This window comes from Maylandia zebra, linkage group LG6, assembly GCF_041146795.1.
Source record: "Maylandia zebra isolate NMK-2024a linkage group LG6, Mzebra_GT3a, whole genome shotgun sequence".
Lineage (NCBI taxonomy): Eukaryota > Metazoa > Chordata > Actinopteri > Cichliformes > Cichlidae > Maylandia > Maylandia zebra.
In genome coordinates, this window is record NC_135172.1 from 6,656,316 (window position 1) to 6,684,155 (window position 27,840).

The window sequence follows — 27,840 nt, forward strand, 5'->3', positions numbered from 1 at the left end:
TGCTTCATCACCACACGAGAGAGAGACACGGCATTAGATGGAAAGCAAAGAATAACACATTGATTTGAGAACTCTGGAGACACAAACCCTCAGCCCTTCTGTCTCACCATCATGAGGTTTGAGGAGATCTTGGATAATGTTGGTGGGTTCTCCAAGTTCCAGTTCCTGGTCCTGCTTATCTTGTGTCTTCCCCGTGCCATCCTTCCACTCCACTTTCTCCTGCACAACTTCATCTCAGTCATACCATCTCACCGCTGTTCCCTTCAGAGTACACAAGAAAATGAGAAGGACAGTTGGGACTCTGAGGTGCTTTCCCTTAGGATTCCCCGCCAGGACGATGGCTCCTTTAGCTCTTGCAGGATTTACAGTCCCCTTCCAGCCTTTAACATCAGCCAAGGAAACCAGTCTGCACCTTGTCCACATGGATGGGTCTACGACCAGTCACAGTTTCTTTCTACAACTGCCACAGAGGTAAGGATGAAAATCTAAGCTCTGTTAGAGTATTTTATCGCAAATGATTAGCACAAGAAAATCTCTACTAAGAAAAACTTCTACTAATAAGAAGGAAAACATTGATTTTTTTCTCTACACGCTGCACTTCATAACAACTCACTGCATTATATTACTGAGCATTCATAGAACAAAGTTACTGATTTATCCAGAGTCTGTTTCCATTCAAACTTAATCAACAAAGAGAGACAAAACATTACTGATAACACAATAGCTGTTGGTTATGATTGACCAAATCTCACTAAAATCAAATTAATGATGTCTGAATAGAACCAGTAATGATCCAGTCTTATTATTGTTAGATTAACACATTTGAAAGGAAACATTAATCATTTTGCACCACTGTGCCCCTCCTGGGCATCAATTCAAACTGAACGTATAGTGTCCCAGATAGTGAATTTATGCATCATTCATAGCACTATACTAAACTGTTAACATTTCTATTTATTTGTATTTAGGTGTGGAGGCAAAATCACCTGTCTACAATATAGGGAACAATAAATATTTATCTCTGCTACAAATAAATAAAGAAAAGCTATATACACACACACACACACACACACACACACACACACACACACACACACACACACACACACACACACACACACACACACACACACACACACATATATATATAGCTTTTCTTTGTACTAGTGTAGGGTTTTTACCTAACAATATAAATTGCCTTGTGGCAACTGTTGTTCGGGGCCATATAAATGACATTTAATTGAATTGAACTGAAAATTAATATGGCATGACATTAATTTAGCTGGTAGAAATAACCACTTCCTATTTATGCTTACACTTTTATACTATTATACTGTACTTTCATGCTTTTACTTGAGTAAAGAAGCTGAGAGTATCTCAGTTTTCTACTTAAGTGAAGAATATCTATACTTCTGCTTGAGCTAATATCTGTAGTTTTTCTTCTGCTGGTTTTCAGAGATGTAATGAGTGGTTTTTATGAGCCACTGCTGACTTCCTATTTACTTCAAGCTAATAGGAACCCAGGTTCACCCTTGGGTTTCCTTAGCCAGTGTCAAGTAGGCCCATTTAGCAATGGCAATGCCTATTTTATTTACTTAACACATTTCATTACATGTAAGTTCAATGTACTGAACATAGAAGACAAAAACATAAAACCTCTGTAGGTTTACAGTGCCTTAATGCAATGGAAGCAGAAAAACAAAACAAAAAACCCCAAAGCAAATCAACAGCACGTATGAAGTGTAAGCCTGGTTCAATAAAAAACATTTTGAGTCTGTTTCTGAATATGTGCACAGTTGTAACTGAGCTCATGCCTGCAGGCAGCTTGTTCCAAAAGAACAGGACCACAATAGCTTAAGGCACCTTCAGCACACTTAAATCTGATTTTGGAAACCTAATTCTGGAGATCTGCACCTCATGACCTGAGACGTCTGACTAAACTATAAAAAGTGTGCAAGTCAGTCACTAACAGGATTTTAAAAGTAATTCTATATTGTACTGAGAGGCAATGAAGTGACTTAAACTCTGCGGTGATATCAAATTTAAACATACCATTAAGGATTATCTGTGTTGCATTTTGAATGCAACAAATATTTCTGTCTTGTCAATATTCAGTTCTAAAATGTTTCAAGACATCCAGCAGTTAACATCATCATTGCAACTAACATTTGTACACAAATGAGGAACTTGTCTTGGTGTCATGGTGTAAAAATGTTGCATCCTCTCTCATGGTGTGTTCTATCAGTCTGTTTTGCCTCTTGTTGTTTTTTTTATTATTATCATTTTTGTTGCTGCCAGCTGCCAGTTGACTTTCATTATCTATGCTGAGTTTTGAATTTGGGCCACTCTCTACCACTGCCACACATCTATTTTTATGACATAAAAAGACAGACGGGGAAAAAAGGGGGATTAATGGACCAATGCCTGACCTTGAGGAGCTGACTAAATTTTGTAATGTAAAACTGAAACAAACACTTCTGTATTTAGATAAGATGAAAGCCAATAAAGAACCTGACCCCCAAACCAACTGAGTCTTGGAGCCTTTGAAATATAATTTTATGATCAACAGTTGTTAACAGCAGCTGTAAGATCAAACAGACCTAAAAGTGAAACTCTCACTGTTGATCTTTAGGTTATTGATGATTTTAGGAAGAGTTGTTTCTGTACTGTGATTGGACCTGAACCTTGATTAGTACTTAAGACTGTGAGATGAAAAATACTAATTTAGAACAGAATATATATAAAGTTCCCCTCTCGCCCCTTTGGACGGTCTATCCTCCAAGCTCAGGTCTTGTACCAGAGGCCTGGGAGCTTGAGGGTCCTGCACAGCATCTTTGCTGTTCTTAGGATTGCGCTCTTCTGGACAGATATCCCAGTTGTTGTTCCTGGGATCTGCTGGTTACACTCGCCTTGCTTGGGGGTCACTGTACTGAGTGCTCTGATTACCACTGGGACCACTGTTACCTTCACCTTCCACATCCTCTCAAGTTCTTCTCTCAGCCCTTGGTACTTCTCCAACTTCTCGTGTTCCTTGCTCTTGATGTTGCTATTGCTCGGTATAGCTACATCTATCACAACGGCAGTCTACCTCTGTCTATCCACCACTAGTCTGTCTGGTTGGTTAGCCATCACCAGTTTGTCTGTCTGTAACTGGAATTCCCACAGGATCTTGGCTCAGTCACTGTCAACCACCCCAAGGGGCGTGTCCGATTTTGATCTAGGGACTCCAGGCCTTCTCAGCACAGATGTTTCTGTGTACTATGCTGGCCACTTGGTAATGGTGTTCCCTGTCTGTAAGCATCTTGCCCCCTGCTGTTATGTGCTGGATTTTCTCAGGGACTCATGGATGCTTGTTGTCTCCTCCTGGACAATGGTTCTGACACTCACCAGTCCTTGCCCTCCTTCTGCTTAGCGTACAGTCTCAGGGTGCTGGACTTGCAGTGAAACCCTCCATGCATGGTCAGGTGCTTCACTGTCTTGATATCAGTGGCTCTTCTCCTTTGGCCAGCTTATTATCCCTTATTATTTCTTTGGCTGCTAGTTGGATAGGACCGGTCCCTTCTGGGGATTCTTGGGGATCAGCACTGTTCGGCCTTCAGTTGACCATTCTGGGTGTCTCTCATTGACTACCAGCAGGTTGATTTGTGCTGCCAGACGCTCATAGAGAGCAGGCAGCTTCTTCAGCCAGTAGGCATGAATAATGTTGGTGCCTGGTGCTGTTCACCTTCTCATATTAGAGACTCTTTCTTGGATGTCGCACTCAACGCTCCTTCTGTCATTCTTGGGGCTTGGTACCTAATCTCGGATGGGTATCTGACCTGACATCTTGGTTCCCCCTTGCCATAGCATTTGTGTTGTACCTCATTGATCTCCAGCTGTGATAGCAGTTCTATTGAAATTTTTGAACACTGAGCTACTAGTTGTTTCGCAGTCCCTCTAAATGCTGGATATTGAAGATTCCATAGGTCCCACATCTTCTTCATGTAAACGCTTCCACTGGGGTTTTATGCGCTGTTGTCATGTCTTGCCCATTTTAAGGCTTCTTGTTCCAGTAGTCGACTTCTCATCAGTGTTTCCTGGTTCCTCAACAACTGACGCAGAAATTGTTAATCCGAGTGACGATCAAGCCAGTGGCTTCAATTATCTGTCTCTTACGCATATCTGAGGTAGGTTTGGTTAGCATGGGTGGTTTAGCCTAGGGACCCTTATGGTATACAGATGCCCTGGCCAGGAGAACCCCGAGTCTGAAGTTCTAAAGGCGTGTAGTGTTACCAGTATATCTATCTATCAATCTATATGAATGTGATGGAATTAAGGCATGGCGGGACCACAGATTGTACTTATGAGCCATTTATTTAGCTCACATCACACCATAACACACACCAACCCCTGAGTCCCCGTGTTTTAGCTCGGCAAGGCGTGATTAAGGATGCGTCCGACCTCCCTGCACAGCACCGCAGACCACGCCCCACCACATACCCCCATTGCCCAATCGTGGCCGGGGAGCCATCCGGCCGGACCCCCGCGCGCCTCATGCCCCGCCTCCGGCTGCCGAGGTTCCCCACACAGCTCCTCCACCGCTTCCCCACCACCAGGTTGGCAGCAGTGGTGTCGACCACGCCTGGAGCAGCGTTGCCAGCTCCGCAATTCGCCCCAGGTGGCGCCCAGCCTGGTCCCGTAGCTCTTCCTGTCTGTGGCGTGCCTCCGACGACTGTGGCCGCCATTTCAGCCAGCATCTGGGCCAGCTCCTCCCTTCCCTGGCTCCGGTAAGGACCCACCGTGTCACCTCCTGGGTTTCGGCACCAGTGTGGTAGAATTAAGGCACCGTGGGACCACAGATCGTACTCATGAGCCATTTATTTAGCTCACATCACACCACAGCACACACCAACACCTGAGTCCCCGTGTTTTAACTCGGCGGACGTGATTAAGGATGCGGGCACCACAGACCACGCCCCACCGTAATGAATTATTTGAAAAACTTTTTTTTTTTTTTCATTTTTCCAAGTTGTCAGCCTTGTGCTTGTGGCAGGAATTTGATCAGATGTGAGGAAGTGCTAAATAAATTTCCAGGAGAGGCTAAGGAATTACCTCTAATGTTATATACGCAAATAATTGTTTGAGCAAAAAAAAAAAAAAAAGGAATTTACAACAGTGTACTACTGAAGAAACAGAAATGAATATAGTCTCTTGACAGATAAATGTAATTCTCTTGGTGTCATTGCTGCCATAATCAAAGGTACTTAACCTGTCATTCTGTGATCACAACCTCAGTTTTTTATCTGCTTGTTAACTGCCTGTTGTATGTTGTATCTCTGCAGTGGGATCTGGTGTGCGACAACAAACACCTGAATCAAGCTCTGGCTACTTATTTCTTTCTTGGGGTCACATGTGGAGCCATTATGTTTGGACAGCTTTCTGACAAGTGAGTTCTTCAGTATTCATTGTTATTTTAAACCCTCAGGATCATCTGGCCCTGTAATCCAAACTGCAGGTGAATTTATACAGTCTATGTCTGAGAAAGAAGTATCAACATGCTTTAAGAAAAGCAATGTAAATAACATACAAACAACAAGCAAAAATGTAGAATATATCCCAGTCGGTGGTTTCAAAGCGTATCATCAGATCTGTAGCAGTATGTTGTAGACAGTCCAGTGAAGAGAGGGGCTGAGCTGTCAACTGACCACCGCCTATTGGTGAGTTCGATCAGGTGGTGGGGAAGGGTGCTAACCAAAACCTGGCGCACCCAAATGTATAGTGAGGGTGCACTGGGAATGCCCGGCTGAGGCCTCGGTGGGCCATGATCAGCACTTCTATTGCTGGGGCTTCTGCACTGAGCTATGGCCACAAGGTGGTTGGTAGGGATGAGAACTTAGCGATTCTGATTCCATTATCGATATCACTTATCGATTCAATTCTTTATTGATTCCCTTATTGATAAGTAAAGTAAAAATGTTATTATGCATGTTAAAAAAAATTCTTAAAAGTAATGCCGTACATTACACCCAGACATACGTTATACTACTTGTTAAGTTGCTTTCATGTTTCTCTGTAAAATGATCTGCAACACAATGTCTCATAAAAACTATTTAACAATAAAAAAACAACAAGCTACAGCCCCACACATCAACACAAATCCCAACACACATCTTTCTCTTTGTATTTAGGTATGAACACAAAGCCGACAGCCCAACAAAACATGAAAACCAGCACAAAGACACTTCAAAGCAATCACCACAGTGTTTCTACTTTGGACACATGAACATGTAAAAACAGAGGCTGTAGCCTGACTGCTCATCAGTTTGTTACCTGTTTAAGTTCAGCAGCGGCTTCATGGCAAATGACGGCTCACTTTATCACAGTGCTGGGCTGGGCTCAGCATTTACTCAGCTTTAACATCACTCTGGATTCTTGGCGTTAGCATGCTGTCTGTGCAGGTGCTTGTGAAGAGCCGAAGTTGTGTTAACAGTGTAAGGCAGTTATTTCTGTCCTGGAGTAGTCTCCACTTTATCATCGCCCTCTCATCCTTTTGTGCAATAAAATTAAGGTAATGTTATTGTGGTGCAGGGAGCAATCAGGCAGAAGAACCAGTCGTATCAGGCTTGGTTAGCCTGTAGGACTTCAGAGGCAGCTGATAGGCACCAGCAGGCCAAGCGGAACACAGCTCAGAAGGTTAAAGAGTTGCTCTACCAACAATGTGTACAGTGCGAGTGGAGTGTCGCTGACTTCAACTGAGGATACTGTGGAAGGCGGTGGAAGGAACACTTTGAGGACCTCTTTAATCCCACTGACAGAGGGAGGAAGCAAAGACTTGGGACGAGGGGGAGGACTCAAGCATTACCTGGGGCTTGGTCCCAGAGGCAGTGTGGCGGGGTGTTTTGTGGCTCAGCTACAGGGGAGGGGTTGGGTTCCCTATTTCAGTAGCTGACAATGCCCAGAGGAGAAAGCTGTGTGGTGCGTGCGAGCTGAAGAGGGCAGCTGAAATGCAGATGGTGGAAGATTTGGCGGTGATGCACCAGGAGCAGGTGGCTGTGCATAGTGAACAGCTAAAGAAACTGCAGGTTCAGGCAGATGCAAACGGTTTCATCAAACCTTTTTGGTCACTCTGGCTCCTGCCAGTGGTGCTCCACCAAATAGAGGAAAACGACGATTCAGAGGCTTTAGTTGAGATTTTCTAAACCAAAGTGAGATGTGTGCCCATAACTGGGCAAGGAATAGGCCTTGACACTGCTGTTAGGGGAGGTCCAGGTAGCCGTGTTCACACCGAACGCGATGGACGCGAATAGAGCGTCAGGTTTACATGTAAAGTCAATGGAAAGGCGCGTTGACGTGCGATTGCGGGTCCCGCGAAAATTCGGAAGCAGATTTGCGTCGCGAAAACGCCAAAACATGTGAAACGCGCGTCAGTGTAGCGCGTCTGGCGCGTTTGACTCGCGAATAAAACCACGCGCGTGAGTTTTTGTGTTGCATTTTGTGCATACGCGCGTTTCGCATCTACCGCTCGAGTTGGAAAAATCTGATCTCCAGCGTCAAATCGCGCCGCGACAACCAATCAGGAGCCTGGTGACGTGGCTGTTACCTAGGTCAAAGGGGCAGATCCAGCCAAAGCCTTTCATACTTCAATGGAGGGGAAGGCTAATCAATGCGGTAGCAAACAACTCGGAGCTGTACGACACCAGCTGCTTTCAGTACCGAGACAGGAATAAAAAGGACCGAGCTTGGAGGAAGATATGTGAAGAGATCGGGCAACCTGGTAAGTTCATTCATTTCTCTTTTGAAAGTTTTCACTGACCCGGGGAAGCCGCACAAAAGCTAGCAAGCCACCGCTATTTTCCCACTGACGTACAAATACCGTTCTGCTTTTATGCATGTTGTCATTTAGGAATATATTTTATTGTTTATTAATAAACAGCATACAGTGGTCCCGCTGTTCATCCGTCACTGCTTTGCTTTTTCGCTGATTTTTTATTGCACAGTACAGCATTGCATTCTGCAGCCTGATTGACAAATCTGCTCCGTGCCGTGTCTCCTGCGCTTGCCAAATTTATCACGTTTGGTTTTGATAACCATCGCGTCCAATAGAAAAAACAGCACAAAAACACCCATAACTAAGACCCTCATTCGGAAATAGACACCTGCACCGTGAGGGAAAAAGGCGCACGAAAGTGGCGGGCAGATGAAGACAAACCGCGGCATAATAATACTTTTACGTTTTGCAATCTACAAAGGTTTGCACTTTGAGAATCAATTGTGAGAACTGTGACCAGGGGCTAGTTATTCTGAGAACCCCTGCAATAAATGAGGGACCACTGTCTACTCTACGATTATTATATCCAACCTGTTAACATTTAATACTATATTGATAGAACCAACTGATTCTGCAGCAGAGCATCCCCAGTCCCTGAGCTCCTGCTGCTGCACCCACAGATATGTACAGCAAGCACTGATACCTTTTTAGTCGGTGGGATTCCCTTGTGATCACCTTTACTAAATATCTACAACCAATCTGATTATATCCTGTTATTGTTTTCTTTTTTTTTTCAATGTTGAAATTAAAATCTAGTAGCAGCCTTCTCATTTCTTTGTGTTTTGTGCTGTTTTACAGGCCCACAGAGGAGGACTGCTCCGAGGCAGATGAGGGACGGGTCCCAGGACGGTCCATCGGCGGTGGAGCTGGCCATCCTGGAGTCCCTGAAGAGGCCACACCAGTCTCCAATGGAGCATTTCCTCCTCAGCCTTGTTCCTGCTCTGGAGAGCAGCTGGGTCCTTTTTATTCCTGTCTCTCTGTAAATTCTTATATTTTATATATTTATGTTTAATGTTTTTCTGTTTGAGACTTTTAATATTATTTCAAATAAATGTTTATAATGACTAATGTCTCAGTTCTACTACACAGCAAATGTTGGCACACGACTTGACACATGTAGAATTTATTTCATATTATACTAATGACAAAATATACTAATACAGTGGGATGCAAAAGTTTGGGCAACCTTGTTAATAGACATTATTTTCCTGTATAAATCGTTGGTTGTTACTGTGGCAGGATGAATGTTATCCCTCGGTCCAACCCACTTTCAGCCTGGCCCATTAGGGGGCGCTAGTATAAATAGTGGCCATTTGAGTGTCTCTGCATCGCTTGCCTGTGATCTCCTTTTTGGTCACCTGACTTCCTCGGTGTGGTAGAGATCGTTTGTGGGTTACTCCTCTAAAGTCTCCATCGCGGCTGGTCGTAGCTATAGAAGCCTCCTCTGAGCTATTCTGCTTACGTTCTGTGACCCGGCTTACTTGGTACGTAATCAACTTTTGTTACGCTCTCTGCCTTCTATTGTTCTTTTATAGTAATTATTTATTATGTTTCGCAGGAAGTGTGGACCTTAGTTTTGCGCCAAGCTACGCGAACTGAAGTGCTGCTGTTTTGCCTTGCTGTGCTTTTACCGTCTGTTCCCGTTGTGAGAATTCTTCCCTGCTGCTGTCAGCTTTTACAGTGGACGTCGGCGTGGACAACGGCCATATGCATGCCGGTTATCGGAGTCAGCTGGCGTGCATATTGATTGACTGTTAACTTATCGTCGTGTGGACGGCAAGTTGGAGCAGTACGGCGATTCCGTTTGCTCCAGATTTTAGAGTTTTATTCAGATTGTATGTTGTTTTATTGCTTTTTGATTTGTAGTTTGGATTTTCTGTTACACCACTGGTGGGAGGCCCTTTTTCTAGCTGTGGATCACCAGTATGGTCTTGCAGTTGGGTTATCCCCCGGTGCTACACATTAGTTTGTTGTAATATATTAAAATTTTCTTTGTTTCTTTTATTCAGATGCGGAGTGCCGACGTGGAGGAGACTAGGGTGCCTTGGTGGTGGGATCCCTTGAGTGTACACACCTGCCTTGTTTAGTTTATTAGTGTGAGTGTGTGATAGTGTGCTGCACTTGTGTTTTGGGTGTGTTTTCTTTCTTTAGTTTGTGTGTGGCATCCCTGCCCCTCCACTGGTAAGCCTCAGCTCTGAATACCTTTTTAAGCATATTTGTACTTGAATATTTATGATTGTGCTTTTATATGGTGTTTTAAATAATTATTAATAAATTGTGAATTTGTTGATCATTGAACCTCGTCTCTGGACTGAGTATAGCGAACCTAAGTGCCTTTTTGGTGATTTAGTGTCATTTCCAGTATTCTCTGGGTGAAATTCCCAGGGTGGCGTTGTCGTTCTTTAAAACTGAAGAGTATTTACTTTATATCCCAACCTCGTCTCGCCACAAACTTGGCGTTGTTGTCGACAGGATATACTCTTTAAAACAGAGACGTGTGTTCTTCTTTTTTTGTTTGGTGTAACGTAAATTGTTTTTTTATATTATTTTGTACAGAATAAAGGCAAAGCAGCAGCTACTTTGGTGTGGGATTTCACAGCTGTGTTACAGAGATGGAGGAAGAGTTACAGGAACTCAGGGACTTGATCGCGCAGCTGAAAGCAGACAATGAGAGGCTGCGTCAGGAGAGGGCTGTTGGGTCAGGTACTAGTGCTACACCTTCTACTTCAACTGCATCATCTGTTAACCCCCCAACGGCTGGTGTCTCTGTAGCAGAGAGACTAGTTTTTGTGCCCCGTGACAGAAAGTGCCCTATGTTTAGAGGAAAATCAGGTATAGGGTTGAATGAATGGTTGGAGGAAATAGAAGGTTGTGCTAGAGCACGTCATTTGTCTTTGGCTGATAAAGCATTTTTCCTGTTTGACCACCTAGAAGGAGAAGCACGTGAGGAGATTAAATATCGCTCTAGTGCAGAGAGGACTGATCCTGCTAAGATAATTACTATATTGCAAGAACTTTATGGCTGTTCAGAATCCTATGTAGCATTGCAGGAAGCTTTCTTCTCTAGAAAACAGCAGGAAAGTGAGACACTGCAAGAGTTTTCCCTCGCTCTCTTGGGTCTTATGGAAAAAGTTAAATCGAGTGCCCCCAATGGCATGCCCAATGCTGACGTTTTATTAAGAGATCAATTTGTTGAACAGGTCTTAGATAGTACCTTGCGGCGGGAGTTAAAGCAGCTAGTAAGGAGGCAGCCAACACTGACATTGCTGGAGATTAGAGGGGAAGCTATTAGGTGGGAACGTGAAGGGTTGCCTAGTGGCGTTAGGCATAGAAGCAGTTCTGTCCCTTCTGTTTATGGCATTCAGTATGGGGTCCATAGCGGTCCCTCAGGAATAGCTCAGTCTACCCATTTGTCTGAGATGAGCGAGATGAAGGAATTGTTAAAGCGCCAGCAGGAGCAACTTAATCAGCTCACTCAGAGCATTGCTCGATTGCAGGGCCCCCATCGAATGCCTCGCTCAGGACGGGGCGACTCCATTATATGCCGTCGTTGTCAGCAACCTGGACATTTTGCTCGGGAGTGTGATGGGGAACGCGTTCCTCGTTCCCGGCCTCCTTCGCAGGCCCCTCTGCATAATCGCAGGCACTCTCCTTTAAATACGGCTTCGGAAAACTAGCACCCTCCGTATTGCCGAGCCACAGTTCGGGTGGGGTGTCTATTGGCTCAAGGGTTGTTTCTAATGGTCCAGAGGCAGTCTCGAAATTAATTTCATCCTGTCCTCATATAGATGTGGACATGGGCGGTATAAAAGTACCTTGTTTGGTTGATACAGGGTCCATGGTCTCTACCATTACTGAAAGTTTTTTCCGCCAGCATTTTGAGTCCTGGGGTCAAGAGCGTCTCCAAGCTTGTCATTGGTTGCAGCTTAAAGCGGCTAATGGGTTGTCCATTCCTTACCTTGGCTATATCGAGCTAAGTGTAGAGCTCTGTGACAAGTTTCTTCCACAGTGTGGCGTGTTGGTCGTTAAAGATCCTCCAGGTGCAGGACCTTCCACGGTTCCGGGTGTATTGGGGATGAATGTCATTCGGAAGTGTTACCACGAGCTTTTTGGGCAACACGGTGAAGCATTGTTTAGTTTGGGCTTTGTCACCGAGGCCCCTAAACCCCTTGTGCAGGCGCTGCAAAAGTGCCATGACGTTAGTATAAGAGCCCCACTGGATTTGTCTGGCCATGTGAGAGTGAGGGGTAAGCGAGCATGTTGCATTCCGGGTGGTGTAATGAAAGTAGTGGCCGCCACCTGTTCTGAGCAATATTCAGGTGCCACTGTGTTATTTGAACCTACTGATGTTAACTTGCCTGCTGGACTTTTAGCGTCCCCTGCATTGGTTCGAGTGGTTAGAGGTACTGCCTACATACCAGTTGTTAATGTAGGGACCACGGCGGTCTTGCTTCACCCCAGGACCGTTATAGGGACCCTGGAAGATGTTCATGTGGTCAGTTTGCCCGCTGGTGTGACAGAAATACCCCCTAATGTAGCCACAATGGCATCTCACACCGCCACTCCTACTGTGCAGGATCAGATGGAAGGGATTGATTTGTCTAAACTGTCAGCAGAGGAACAGGGACAGGTGAGGTCTCTCCTTAAGAAATACAGCTCGGTCTTTTCTGCTCATGACACTGATTTGGGTTGCACTAACTTGATCTCCCATGACATTCCAGTCTTAGACGATATCCCCGTGCGGCAGCGTTATAGGCGCATCCCCCCTTCAGAGTACGAGGTTGTGAAAGAGCATATTAACCAGTTGTTAGGGGCCGAGGTGATTAGAGAGAGTAGCAGCCCCTATGCTTCTCCCATTGTGCTCGTTAAGAAGAAGGATGGCAGCCCGCGCATGTGTGTTGATTATCGGCAACTGAACAACAAGACAAGGAAAGATGCATTCCCCATTGAAGAATCCTTAGATGCGCTGACTGGTGCCCGTTGGTTTTCCACCATGGATTTAGCAAGTGGCTATAATCAGGTCCCAGTTACGGAAGAGGATAGGCCCAAGACTGCCTTCTGTACTCCTTTCGGCCTATTTGAATGGAACCGAATGCCATTTGGGCTCTGTAATGCCCCTAGCACCTTCCAGAGACTAATGCAACGCCTTTTCGGTGATCAACAGTGCCAGTCTCTGCTTCTCTATCTTGATGACATTGTAATCTTTTCATCAACAGTATCGCAACATCTTGAGCGGCTGGATGTGGTGCTAGGTCGGCTTCAGCAGGAAGGTTTAAAAGCCAAGCTTGCCAAATGTGCCTTTTTCCAGCGGGAGGTTCGCTACCTAGGCCATGTCATCTCCGATCAAGGTGTCTCTACGGACCCTAGCAAGGTGGAAGTGGTGGCTAACTGGCAGCCTCCTAAGACTGTTTCGGAACTACGCTCCTTCCTTGGGTTTGCCAGCTATTATCGCCGTTTTGTGGAGGGTTTTGCCAAGTTGGCGGCACCTCTGCATAGACTGGTGGCAGAGTGGGGAGGCAGAAAATCAAAGAAGAGGTCAGAGCATGGTGTCGTGGAGAACTGGACTGCAGAGTGTGCTCAAAGTTTTGAGGCATTAAAGACTAAACTGACAACAGCACCAGTGCTCGCTTATGCAGATTTCTCTTTGCCTTTTATTTTAGAAGTGGATGCCAGCCATGCCGGCCTAGGGGCAGTGCTTTCCCAGGAGCAGGGAGGTAAAGTGAGGCCAATAGCCTATGCCAGTCGGGGTTTGAGGCCCCCTGAGCGCAATATGCTAAATTATAGCTCCATGAAGCTGGAGTTTTTGGCACTTAAGTGGGCCATGACTGAGAAATTTAGAGAGTACTTGTTGGGCCACAAGTGTATTGTTTACACCGACAACAATCCTCTTAGTCACTTGTCTTCTGCTAAACTTGGGGCTACTGAACAGCGCTGGGCAGCTCAGCTCGCTTCGTTCGACTTCGACTTAAAGTACAGGTCAGGAAGGAGTAATAAGAACGCAGACGCTTTATCTCGCCAGCATCCACCTGATCCTCAGGAGATTAAAGCCATGGTTCCTGGTACAGCCTTGCCTGGACCTCTTCAACAAGCCTTGCGGCTGGGACCAGCTGAGGTATCACAAGCTGCCATTACGGTTTTGCCCCATCTCACTACTCCTGATCTTCATGCCCTCCAACAGGTCGACCCAGTGATAAAGGAGATCTTGGTGTTCTGGAGACGGAAGCAGCGACCCAGCTTTGAGGAGCGGCAGCAGCTTGCTCCACTTGCTCTGGTGCTGCTACGACAATGGGATCGTCTGATTGAAAGGGAAGGAGTTCTGTATCGTCAGGTTCATCGCCCTGACGGTGCCGAGGTGGTACTTCAGCTTTTGCTGCCTAGTGCACTAATTGAGCAGGTGTTGACTCATGTTCATCAGGAGCACGGCCATCAAGGTGTGGAAAGGACCCTAGCGCTTCTCCGCTCACGGTGCTATTGGCCAGGTATGTCTGCTGAGGTAGCTCGTTGGTGTCAGAGATGCGAACGTTGCCAAGTTGCAAAAGACACCCAACCAGCAGCTCAAAGTTTCATGGGACATTTGTTGGCTTCTCGACCAAATGAAATCTTGGCCATTGATTACACCTTGCTCGAACCTTCCCGGAATGGGCTGGAGAACGTTTTGGTGATGACTGATGTTTTCAGCAAGTATACATTGGCTGTCCCCACTCGTGACCAATGTGCTGCTACAGTGGCCCAGGTTCTCGTGACTGAGTGGTTTTCGAAGTTTGGTGTACCAGCGCGTATCCATTCCGATCAGGGTCGTAACTTTGAAAGCTCCCTGATCCAGCAGCTCTGCAGGTTTTATGGTATCGAGAAGTCCCACACTACTCCTTATCATCCGGCTGGAAATGGTCAGTGTGAACGTTTTAATAGGACTTTGCACAATTTGTTGCGGACCCTGCCAGTATCCAGAAAAAGAGACTGGAATGTATGTTTGCCCCAGTTACTCTACTGTTATAATACCACTCCCCATCAGGCTACTGGGGAAACCCCATTCTTATTGATGTTTGGGCAAGAACCCAGGTTGCCAGTGGACTTTCTGTTGGGCAGAGTACCGGACCCCATCAGTGGAGATGTGCACGAGTGGATTCAGGAGCATCAAGCCCGGCTACAGGTTGTACATGAAGGAGCCAAGGAACGATTGCAATTGGCTGCCGACCGCAGAAAGAGGCACCACGATAAAAAGGTGAAAGAGGCACCATTGAACAATGGCCAGTTGGTGTTCCTGCGCGATCTGAGTGGAAGAGGGAGATGTAAAATCCAAGATCGATGGAAACCCGTGGTATATAGAATCCTGAAGGCACCTAAAGGAGGTGGGGCAGTATATACCATTGCACCTGCAGATGATCCCAGCAGTGTGAAGCATGTTCATCGTACCTTGTTGAAGGCTGTGGTAACGGCAGCTACACCATCAGAAGGGCCTGCTACAAGCAGTAGCTCACATGGCCCAGAAATATCCTCCCCAGAACCAGGACATGACTCATCACGTGACAGTGACCTGTTATTCCTGAGCATAGGAGCTCCTCAAGTAAATGTTTCACCATCTTACAGCCCAGTGGCAGTGATTCCAAGTAGCCCTGAGTTGTTGCTTCCACCAGAAGACCGAACTTCCGATGTTCCAGCCACTTGTACAGTTACTCCGAGTGTAGCACCAGTTCCATCTAGCTCTCTTCCTGCTCCCTCTACGAGTTCTGATACAAGAAATGTGGTGGTGCGAAAAACAACCCGGTCCACAGCTGGCCAGCATTCAAACATCCATCATCTCCCAAGACCAACAGGGGAGGTGGCACAAGGGGCTGCTAACTCTATTTCTGAGCCTAGGGTACATGCTGTCTCTGCATTTTTTAGGCCTTGGGACTAATCTGGGTGTCTTTGTAATTCATCGTCGGGGCGACGATGCAAGAAGGAGGGGTAGAATGTGGCAGGATGAATGTTATCCCTCGGTCCAACCCACTTTCAGCCTGGCCCATTAGGGGGCGCTAGTATAAATAGTGGCCATTTGAGTGTCTCTGCATCGCTTGCCTGTGATCTCCTTTTTGGTCACCTGACTTCCTCGGTGTGGTAGAGATCGTTTGTGGGTTACTCCTCTAAAGTCTCCATCGCGGCTGGTCGTAGCTATAGAAGCCTCCTCTGAGCTATTCTGCTTACGTTCTGTGACCCGGCTTACTTGGTACGTAATCAACTTTTGTTACGCTCTCTGCCTTCTATTGTTCTTTTATAGTAATTATTTATTATGTTTCGCAGGAAGTGTGGACCTTAGTTTTGCGCCAAGCTACGCGAACTGAAGTGCTGCTGTTTTGCCTTGCTGTGCTTTTACCGTCTGTTCCCGTTGTGAGAATTCTTCCCTGCTGCTGTCAGCTTTTACAGTGGACGTCGGCGTGGACAACGGCCATATGCATGCCGGTTATCGGAGTCAGCTGGCGTGCATATTGATTGACTGTTAACTTATCGTCGTGTGGACGGCAAGTTGGAGCAGTACGGCGATTCCGTTTGCTCCAGATTTTAGAGTTTTATTCAGATTGTATGTTGTTTTATTGCTTTTTGATTTGTAGTTTGGATTTTCTGTTACACCACTGGTGGGAGGCCCTTTTTCTAGCTGTGGATCACCAGTGTGGTCTTGCAGTTGGGTTATCCCCCGGTGCTACACATTAGTTTGTTGTAATATATTAAAATTTTCTTTGTTTCTTTTATTCAGATGCGGAGTGCCGACGTGGAGGAGACTAGGGTGCCTTGGTGGTGGGATCCCTTGAGTGTACACACCTGCCTTGTTTAGTTTATTAGTGTGAGTGTGTGATAGTGTGCTGCACTTGTGTTTTGGGTGTGTTTTCTTTCTTTAGTTTGTGTGTGGCATCCCTGCCCCTCCACTGGTAAGCCTCAGCTCTGAATACCTTTTTAAGCATATTTGTACTTGAATATTTATGATTGTGCTTTTATATGGTGTTTTAAATAATTATTAATAAATTGTGAATTTGTTGATCATTGAACCTCGTCTCTGGACTGAGTATAGCGAACCTAAGTGCCTTTTTGGTGATTTAGTGTCATTTCCAGTATTCTCTGGGTGAAATTCCCAGGGTGGCGTTGTCGTTCTTTAAAACTGAAGAGTATTTACTTTATATCCCAACCTCGTCTTGCCACATTACAATAAAAAATGTCAGTTAAATATCATACAGGAGACACACACAGTGATATTTGAGAAGTGAAAAGAAGTTTACTGGATTTACAGAAAGTGTGCAATAATTGTTTAAACAAAATCAAGCAGGTGCATCAATTTGGGCACCACAAAAAAGAAATGAAATGAATATTTAGTGTATATCAATGTGTGTGTCTCCTATATGATATATGGGGTGCCTTTGTCTGGATGTGCTTCCCATCCAGAGCTGCACAGCACAGAGGAAAGTTCCAGCGCTCCTGGAATCCCTCTGTGATGGACCGCCAGTCTCCAGGTGAAGGCACAGCCATGAAGTCGTCCACTAGACAGTCCCAGATGGACGTCGCTGCCTGGGGGGTGATCTCGCTCACCGTGGACACACCGACTCTGAAACTGAATGCGATGGTCCTGAAGGAGTCCCCGGTGACAAGGAACCTGGACAAAATTGTTCAAAATCAGTATTATGTGTACTTTTACGCTGCTGCTCTGCTCTCCACAGTACATAGAGAAGGGAGACTCTCTCTTCAAGCGCTAGCTCGATAGCTGCCATCTTGCAAAGATACCGGTCTGGCACAACTCCCTCCCACATTCCTCCCACATTTCCGGTTCACGCGCGTCAAAATTTGACGCGCGATGGATTTTTCTTGGACACGCGTTGAGACGCGAATGTACACGCGTCAAATTAGGGGCGTTTTATTCGTGTCCATCGCGTTCGGTGTGAACACACCGTTAGCCTCCCTGTCATGGTTAGGGCAATCTTGGGCTGACTGGATCTCTCCCCGGAGGGCCATCGCCGCTGCTTCCGGGAGGATCAGACAGGGTTCAAGGTTCAAGGTTCTTTATTTGTCACATGCATAGTTATACAAGTATAACACACAGTGAAATGTAACCTGACACGCTCCTCGACATGTGCAAAAATGGGGGGGGGGGGGGGGGGGGTGTAGAGGAAGAACATTATATATATATATATATATATATATATATATAAAAAACACCCAGCACGCCCATGCGGGCGGTTTTATCCTTCAAGCTCGGGTCCTCTACCAGAGGCCTGGGAGCTTGAGGGTCCTGCGCAGTATCTTAGCTGTTCCCAGGACTGCGCTCTTCTGGACAGAGATCTCCGATGTTGTTCCCGGGATCTGCTGGAGCCACTCGCCTAGCTTGGGAGTCACCGCACCTAGTGCTCCGATTACCACGGGGACCACCGTTACCTTCACCCTCCACATCCTCTCGAGCTCTTCTCTGAGCCCTTGGTATTTCTCCAGCTTCTCGTGTTCCTTCTTCCTGATATTGATCATATATATATATATAGTATATACATTGGGTGAATGTGCAGTAGTAGCAGTAGTAGCAGCAAGCAGGTGAATTCTGTACATTAATATGAATAGACATCTGACTATTTTACAGGATAGACAATATAAACATATTTAAAATTAAAGGAATTTGAAATGTACATTGTGCCTTGGTTTAGTGTCTGGAAGAGAGTCCTGTCTCAGTCAGTTATAGATGATGTGAGAGGGCGGGTGTTTCTACCCGCCCTCCCGGGAGACATGCCCCTCGCTAGGGGCTGCATGATGTTGCAGGCAGGTGGGTGCAGCCAGGCCCCACACCAGGAGAAGTGTGACTGCTGGACGTGGTAGTACGAGAAAGGTTTGTTGAGTGGATGGCCAGCTGGTGATAGCAGACCAACCCCGCCCTCCTGGCCGCGAGGCCCTCGAGATTGCTGTAACCCAGTCAGACGATCACTTGGCAGCGCAGCTGGCACGCGGCAGGAAGTCAACTATTTCCAACTCCAAGGAGGAGGTTCCATGAGGCTTCCCCAGCCCAGCCAGCTGCTGAGCACCAACACCTTCCTTCTCCGGTAGAGACCTACTCTATACCTGGGCTGCATGCAAGCCCTGATCCACCTAACCCTGGTTCACCTGGGGCAGACAGTAGACACAGTACTGTTTGTCATGGTACTTGTCACGGTATAATAGTAGGCATGGTAGTGATGTTATCCATATATGACAAATAAAACTTAAAACAAACATTTCACATAATAACAAATGGTTTACCGTCTCTTCTGCTCCTGACCCTTCACTTAAGCTCTGCAGCCTGAAGTCCTTCTTTTACCTTTGTGAAATATAGTGGTCTTTCCATGTAGAGACGTTCTGAGTGATGCAGAGCCAAGAGCTATTCTTGAGTGTAAACAACTGAATGGGTTCCCTGCCACAGTTTTAAAAATGTCCAAATAGTAGGAAGATTCATACTACTACTATAATAAATTGAGCAACCATATTCAAAAAGGTTGATACTTAACAAGGTAATAAAACACGGAGCTGCTGAATCAGATATAGTGAACTGTGCCACAGACAGTGAAAAAGTACTACACTGCTCAAAAAAATGAATGGGGCAGATTTCATTTGGGAAAAAAATGTGTTCGATATCTAAACAGATATGGATTGGGTAATATGTTGGAAATGAAAGCATGCCCCAATGTTTAATGGGAATGAAAATGATCAACCTACATACAGCTGAATTCAAAGATATCCCAAAAATCAAAGTGGAAAAAATGATGCAGCGGACTATTCCATTTTACCAAATTTATTTTGCAGCAATGCAAAATAGTACTCAGTAGTACAAGTATGCATGCACGGTGCATGTTCCTCATGAGATGACAGATGCTGTCATGCAGGATCATCGCCCAGACCTGGACCAGGGCACTCCTAAGACAGTCTGAGGTGCAACCTGGCAGCATTGGAAGGACTGAAACATAATATTCCAGAGGTGTTCTGTTGGATTTACATCAGGCGAGTGTGGCGGAGAGTGGTATCAGTTCCTCTAGGAACTGTATACTCTTACCACATTCGGCCATTGTCATACACTAGGAGGAACCTAGGATCCACTGTACCAGTATAGGGTCTAACAATGATTTCATCCTGATATCTAATGGCAGTCAGGTTGCCTTTGCCTAACCGGTAGAGGTCTATGTGTCCCTCTATGGATATGCCTTCCCAGACCATTTAATTCAGCTGTAATTAGTTTAGTTAAAATTATGGCTTTATAACAATTAGATTGACACAGATATTTCTTCATCTAAGCAAGGCATTGCACTACGTCATTGTTGTCCTGTGACTCATTATTACAACCAGCCTTTGTTCAGACAAAGTCAGCTGCTACTGCACTGATAAGAAAAACAAGCATGTCTGCTTATGTTAGGAAGTGGAAGGGAGATGTGGAGGGGCTTGGGGGTAGGTCCAGATTGTACTTAAGTAAAAAAAAGTCATGTGGAGACTGTTTTTGTAATCACTGACATGGACTTATTAGGTAACTAACATTTTGGGATTATTCAACATGTCACATGAGACAGACACACACACACAGAGCTCATATTTCGTGTGATGCGATTAATTTTTAGAATCATTTCTGGTGCCACACAATCAGTAAAATCTGGCTGATATCATAGGGACTCCATCCATTCATCCATCTGTCCATTCATTTTCTACAGAGTCACATTTGTCATATTTCATGGTCTACTGATTTTTTTCAACTAATTAAGTAATTTCTTGATCTACAGAAGACACGCCTAACAAGTGACATTATAAGCCGCATTGCTGCAACTGTAAGGTCCATTTAGTGCCATGCTAATGTGTTTAATCTCATTACATGACCTTTAATGCAAAAAAACGAAAATGTCCTTGGAATGTAAAAAAAACCCAGAAATTATCCTGCAGTTCTAGCTCATCTAATACAGTTGAAACTCATTGCTAAAATTTGTATGTTGCAGGTTTGGTCGTAAGTCAATGATTCTGGTGTCTTTCATTGCCTCCACGACATTAGGAGCCACTTCTGCCTTCTCCACTTCCTACACTATGTTTGCAATCTCCAGAGCAGTCTGTGGTGCAGCCCTCAGTGGGATGTCAATCATTGGTGCGGTCCTCGGTAAGAAATTTATGAAACACAAAGTCTAATGTCCATTCACTTAAATTTCACTTAAATACATTTCTACAGTACCCCTTTAATCAGTGTAAAACCTGCTGTGAAGTTTTGTGCAATGTTTTTTGTTTATTGGATATTATTCTTCATAAAAATATAACTTTTTAAATCATATCAACTCTTTCTTTCCTTCAAAAATATGTTTCATCATTATGCATTGATTTGATCGTTAGTGGTCTAAAGAGAGAGAAATGTAACGGCAGTCTGCAAATGCTTTTTGTGTTCTATTATGCAGAAGGTGTCTTTTGGCACTGGTGGGTGAGTGATGAGAGCAATATTAGCCTGCTTTTAGTCGGAGACCTACAAAGTCCACGTTAGGTTGGGAGTAGCTCTGGCATACTGTGTAATTCACAGGTTTGTCAGCCAGAAAGATGTGATATATATGCCCTTGCTCACCATTCCTCTTTTCTAGTTCTGAAATGCCCTTCTGAGTTTTTTCCAGTGTTTCACAGTACCTGTCAGCATTTCTTGTGGTCCCAACAGGCAGAAAGTCACCAACAATATCCCCTTTCGGTCCGAAAACACAGTTGCGCAATGCCCGCACTGCGCACACTGTGCATAAGCATTCTCCATAACACCGCGCGTCCACACGTCGCCCGTCAAACTGTCACTCTCCTGCAAGACTTTGGTTGGAAGTTCATCGCCCGCCTACCCACCCTATAGTCTGGACTTTGCACCCAGTGACTACAACCTGTTCCGAACGCGATTCTGCGAAAGCAGCGAGCGGACATGACATGGGCATTGTAAAACTCCCACAGCGCCTGCAAAAATGTAGAAAAATAATTAAATGTGTTTACCCACACCATCTCATTTAATGTTTTTACTTCATTTTCATCATTATTTACATTGTAGATTCTCACTGAAGGCATCAAATTTAAAAACATATTCTACATTTTCTCTTGCATTTCTGCAAAGTATAACTATATATTTTTCAGACATTGTCAGTATTTGTCTTTTGCAATGTTAAGTTTTTTTTATTAGTGTGTGATCAAACGTGGGACTTTGCAGGACTGCTAGATTATTTTCTTTTTTTAAATATTTTAACTATTCATTAGTGAGACATTATTTGATGTAACAAAGACAAGTAAAATTTCAGGCTTTTATCTTTAATAGTTTTTGAGATATTCATGTTGAAACATGACCTCAGACACTTTCTTTTACTTCCTCCTCAGGTATTGAATGGACAGATATAAAGCACCGTACCTTTGCTGGTACTGTTATGAGTTTATCTTGGAGTGTTGGGAACATGTTTCTGGCCCTCCTGGCCTACTTTATACGAGACTGGAGGCATTTGACTTTAGCAGTGACAGTGCCCTGCATTACTGCCATCATTCCCTGGTGGTAAGGAGTTTCCATTTCAATACTAACAGAAAACATGTTATTGTCTGTGTGTTTTTAAAATCCAGTTTCTTCTGCCTCACTTCAGGTGGCTTCCTGAATCAGCCCGGTGGTTGCTGGCTAATGGGAGAGTAGAGGAAGCCAAGAAGTATCTGATTCAGTGTGCTAAAGTCAATGGGAAGAATGAATACATATCCAAACTGGATAGTGAGGTGAAGCTAATGTTACTTGTGTGCAAAATTAACATCTACAGCTATATAAGGTTTAGAGTAGCATTTCAAATACGATTGCTTTTACACTGGAAAAAGCATCAGGATGTTGATGTCTGTTAATCAAGCTTTCAATCCCCCCAAACCATTTTTAACCTACAATCAAGCTTTACACCTTAGTGCAATTGTCCAAAACAAAAAGTTCACAAAAGGCACTGGAACTCCAGAAACAGTTCAGAGGGCTCGCCTGGAGGTTTGACGGCACAAGTGCAAAACAGAGCAGTTCAAGGGCCCGTCCTGGACGTTGACAGCACAGGATTTCAGGCCAAAACATTTTAGGAGGCTGACTGCATGGAAAAATAGTTCAGGAGGCCAACTGTGGAGCCAGCGCTGGCGGCAGAGCAGTTCTGGAGGCTGACAGCAGAGCCAGTAGCAGTAATGAGACAATCCAGGTTGCCAGCCGTTAGGGAAGCGGCGACGGCGCAGGTGAAGCAAGTCCAGACGAAAAAAACAAAAAAACAAAACAAAACAAAAAAACTTTTTTGGTTTATTGTACCAGGTTTATTTTTTTGGCAATTTTGCATATGTACTATGGATTTTATCATACATATTATTAACAGTTGTATTGATGCATAGCAACTTGAAATGGTCCAAAAACTTTAAAGAGTAGCTCAATTAATATTGCAATTACTATTGTTGTTATTCAATTAATTTTAATAAAATGGTGTCAAATCACATCAGCAGGTGCCTCAAGGCAAGCCAAATAAACCTGAATTAAAAGAAAATAGAATTGAGTTCAATAGTTAATGGATTTGCTTTTCTTGCAAAAGATCTCTAATTCAAGAACAAGAATAGACACGCTCAGCACCAGAAGGTCACAAGCTGAGTGTTTCATCCAAGGGGTATCTGGCATCAAATCTGTGCCAATTCAAACATATCAATCCATCTACTGTGGTGACCCCTTGGGAAATAAGTGAGCAGCTGACTGCACTTTTTAAAATACATATTTTTACTTTTCCGTACTGCAGGTTCTGGTGAAGGTGACGGTTTCTGAGGTGGCTGAGAAGAACCACTCCTATCTGGATTTGGTCAAAACACCTAAGCTGAGGAAGATCACACTTGTCTCTGGATTCTTCTGGTATCAAGTCATTCTTCGAAAGCACTACTTGCTACTGTTGTCATTTCATGTATTTGTGTGTTTCATTTTGTGTTGCTGAACCTCCAGGTTTGCTGTTGCTTTCCTGTACTATGGGATTAGTTTCAAGATCTCAGGTTTTGGAGTCAATATCTACCTCACTCATTTCATCTATGGTGCCATTGAAGTTCCTGCCAAAGTCTTCGCCTTCTTCATCTTGGAGTGGATTGGTCGACGAAATGGCCAGGCGTGGTTTCTAATCATAACAGGATCTCTGATTGGAATAAACACATTCATTCCTCTAGGTTAAATAACTTCCCGCCCTATTTACACTTAAAGTAAATGAGACTTGCAGACCTTTCTTTATTTAGTTAGTTTTAGTTAGCTTCATAAATCCACTCCAAGGTTTCTGATACCTTACACATCTTTGATCTGTTTCTTGCTCAGAGTTCTCTGTGCTTCGTACATGCATTGCTGTTGTGGCAAAAGGTTTCTCTGAGGCAGCTTTCACCACCGCATTCCTTTATTCGGCTGAACTCTACCCAACTGTCCTCAGGTATAACCCCTTGAGGGTTCTGAAGCATCACCATTTAACATCAAGTGCGCAGAAATAATGCTCTTTTAGTTACAAATTTTATGCAGTAAATGTACTTTGTGATGCAGCATTAAAACCATAGTTCCTGGTTGTGTTGTTGGGCAGGCAATGTGGTATAGGTTACACCTCGTGTATCTGTCGGATTGGGAGTTCCCTGGCTCCACTGATCATGCTGCTGAATGATGTCTGGCATCTTCTGCCCCCTCTGATCTTTGCTGGCACTGGAATTATCAGCGGCAGCTTGGTCTTCCTGCTCCCCGAGACACTCAATGTCCGTCTGCCTGAAAACATTGTTGATGTTGAAGAGGGAAGGTACGGTATAGACAAGACAGCAAAAAAGCAAATCAGAGAGTAACATTCAAACATGAGTCATAAGTTAAATTTAATCTCAAAGTATCTGTATCCTGGAAGTACTTTATTGCTATGTAATGTAATGTGTATGTGTTAGTCCCCATAGGGAAATAGTTCCTCTGCATTTAACCCATTCACCCAGTGAAGCAGTGGGCAGCCACCAATGCAGCGCCCGGGGAGCAGTGTGTAGGGACGGTAACTTGCTCAGGGGTACCTCAGGGTAGCCGTTCAGTGGAGTTGAACCCCCGACCTTGCGATCATGGGGCTACTACTCTACCTACTGAGCTATCCCTGCCCCAGTGCAGAGCAGGAATAGCTCACCATAGACATAAACTGTGAACACATACCAACAAACAGACCAAACCTGCCTCACTGTCAAGATATTCAGTAGGGATGGGAATAAGATAAGAAATTAGCACTTTGTTTCTGTTATCGATATCACTTAGGAATCCAACTCCTTATCGATTCTCATTGGGTTCTTATTGGCTGTGATTCAAAGCAATCACAACAGTTATCCTACTTTAGAAACATGAACAATTAAAAACAGAGGCTGCAGCCTGACTGCTCATCAGATTGTTCCCTGTTGAAGTTCAGGGTCTGGCTTCTGGGATGGGATCACTCAGCTTTATCATCACTTTGGGTTCTTGTCTAGCTTAGTGTTAGTATGCTGTCTGTGCAAGCGCTTGCAAAGAGTGGAAGCTGTCCTAGAGCAGCAGCGCTCTTGTTCTTTATGCAAAAGAAATCAGAGTGGGGTCAGAATATCCACCTTGCAGACTGTGCCACTATTTTCCTCCTCTGGCACACAAACTGAAATCAGTTGATTGTAATACAAGTGCAAGTGGAATCGATCAGCAATAAGGTTGATAGTGTGGAGATCAGGGAAATATTTTACTGCTACTATTCATAACCATTATCATTAACCATTGCATTAATTCTTATTCTCATCAAAAACATTGATTGAAGCTGTTGGCATTATGTTATAATTTGTATTACTGGTGTTATCATAATCACGTACTAACCTTTTCATTACAGGTGTAGTTGTAATCATTTTATATACACTTTGCATTTCTGTGTTTATTTAAAGAATTGAAGCTCAGTCAGGTAGTTGAAGGTCGTGAACTTTGTTTGGCGCTATGATCAGACAATACATGGTGTAAGGGATGTTGAGCTATGGAAAGAACACGCTTACACAACTCATATTTTACATTCTTTTATTAAGCCTTGAGTAGGGGCATTTTGGTAAAACATTTATTCAATAGATCACACATACTTTTAGTTAAGATTATTACACATACCACTGAGAGCTTCTGTCTGGGAAAAGGTTAGAAGCGCCAATGGGCGGGGTGAGGCTGAGTGCGTTGCAGGTCGACATACACACACAGACAACAGTTGGGCTCATGTTTAGGCTAGGAGTTCGAATAACAGTTTGCAAATGCCTGTAGCTGCAAAAGTATGCTGCAGGAGATAAGTGAGAGTCGGCACCTGGCCTCGAGACGGAGTGAAGGCTCTTTCCATATATGTCGAAAGTCGTCAATATTATTGTATGTGAATTGTATCTGTTTGACGCATGAGGGGGCGTCATAAACCAAACCCTGATGGTATAAAACAACCGTTTGTGTATTATTGGGCGGAGATCGATGCTGTCTCCGGGCAGTGTTCATCTCCCCACGCGTGTGTTCATTAAAATCATTGTTTGATCGAAGCTCTTCTGGACCATTATTGTTTTTGTGCTCACCCTCAATATCTGAACCCGTAACAATAGGCATTCAGAATGACAATTCCAAGGAACTGAACTTGGTGCCCTTTTATTATATTTTGTTCTTGACAAGTACTGGATTTTGTTAAGAAAAGTAAAACATGGAAAAGTCATGTCAATGTTGCTGTCTTAAATTACTGATGCTTTATTTTACTCTTAACAAATGAGAGAAAAAAATGACTGTTTTTATCTGTTTTTCTTTTCTATGTAGACACATGCAGGACGATGCAAAGGAAGATGCAGAGATTGAGCTGGTAAACTGTACAGAGGCAGCAGCATCGAAAGAAGACTGATCAGCTGCTGGCCAGAGAAGACTTTCTTTTTGATGGTTCTGGTTCATTAACACATGAATTATTGCTCACTATTGGGAGTTTACAGACTAGTGACTATTCTGTTCTGATCTTCATTTTGACCTCATATTGTTTCAGTTAGGACTGTTCAGTACAATATAGCATGAAGCATCAATTGTCATTTTATTGTTTCAAGCCTTGAAGTCTAATTTCAAAACTGTCAACCAACCGCTACTCATACTCAGCTTTCAATGTGCCTAATGTTAATAACAAACACTTGTTTGAGGTTGTCTTTCCTGGTTTGTTCTGTGTTCCCTGGTACCACAGTCTCATCTGCACTTGTCTTTTGCTTTCCATGTTCCCCTGTCTGGTCCTCTATGTTAAGTTAACCCTTGTTTCTCGTTCAGTCGCATCTTCCTGTTTTTTCCCCCCAGTAACTGTGGCTTTCTGTGACTCTTGTTGTGTTTACTTCCCCTTTCTCATCATGTTTCTAGTTACAGCTGTGTGTTCCACCTGGTGCGTCTCCTCTTATTGTCCTGAGTGTATATGTTTTTTTATTGTCTGCACTCCATTATATGGAAGAGGTGCTCTTTAGAACGGATACACACAGGCTAGAAATATCAACAAACTCTGAGGCACTCTCTTTCAAACAGACTCTTTTATTTTCACAGAATGGGTATAATTAATTCAAAAACAAACAAACAAAAAACTGGATCTGAATCTTTTCTAGTAGTGTTTCATCAATAGTGATCTACCACATATGACATTCCACCAATAGTTTCTACTGTTGGGAGAGGTGGGATTGAAAGAAATTGAAGATGTAATGAGCTTACCTCTAATTACATCAGAGAGAGGGTAAAAGAGTTTAACATCCAACCTTTTAAAGTGATAATCAGTGCTAAAACAGTTTATCTATATGTGATTTTGCTAACAGTTGACTGTTTTCTGATCAAAAATCTAATCAAAGTAAATGTAATTATCATGTTGAATGAGACTGTCTGTAGACTCCTCTTGTTAATGTTTTGGGCAAAGCAGATATTGTTGGCACAAGAAAGCATTCGGACCATGAGCTTGCTAAAACAGGTTAAAAACAAGTTAAACACTTTATAGTCTGTTTAAAGTCGTATCATATTCTATAAATCATGTTTGTGCTGGATATCCTGTGAGCAATAAAAAACAGTTGTTCATGAGCACCGA

General features: G+C 44.1%; 1 protein-coding gene across 1 annotated transcript; it reads left to right on the forward strand.

The window, feature by feature from the left end:
* slc22a7a (solute carrier family 22 member 7a) lies at positions 1–27,840 on the forward strand. Its single transcript, XM_004572619.4, has 10 exons — positions 1–471; positions 5,322–5,425; positions 20,761–20,915; positions 22,142–22,310; positions 22,396–22,519; positions 23,545–23,654; positions 23,742–23,956; positions 24,099–24,207; positions 24,352–24,558; positions 26,565–27,840. The coding sequence occupies exons 1-10, from the start codon at positions 112–114 to the stop codon at positions 26,644–26,646; spliced, it is 1,635 nt and encodes a 544-aa protein (XP_004572676.3). The 5' UTR covers positions 1–111; the 3' UTR covers positions 26,647–27,840.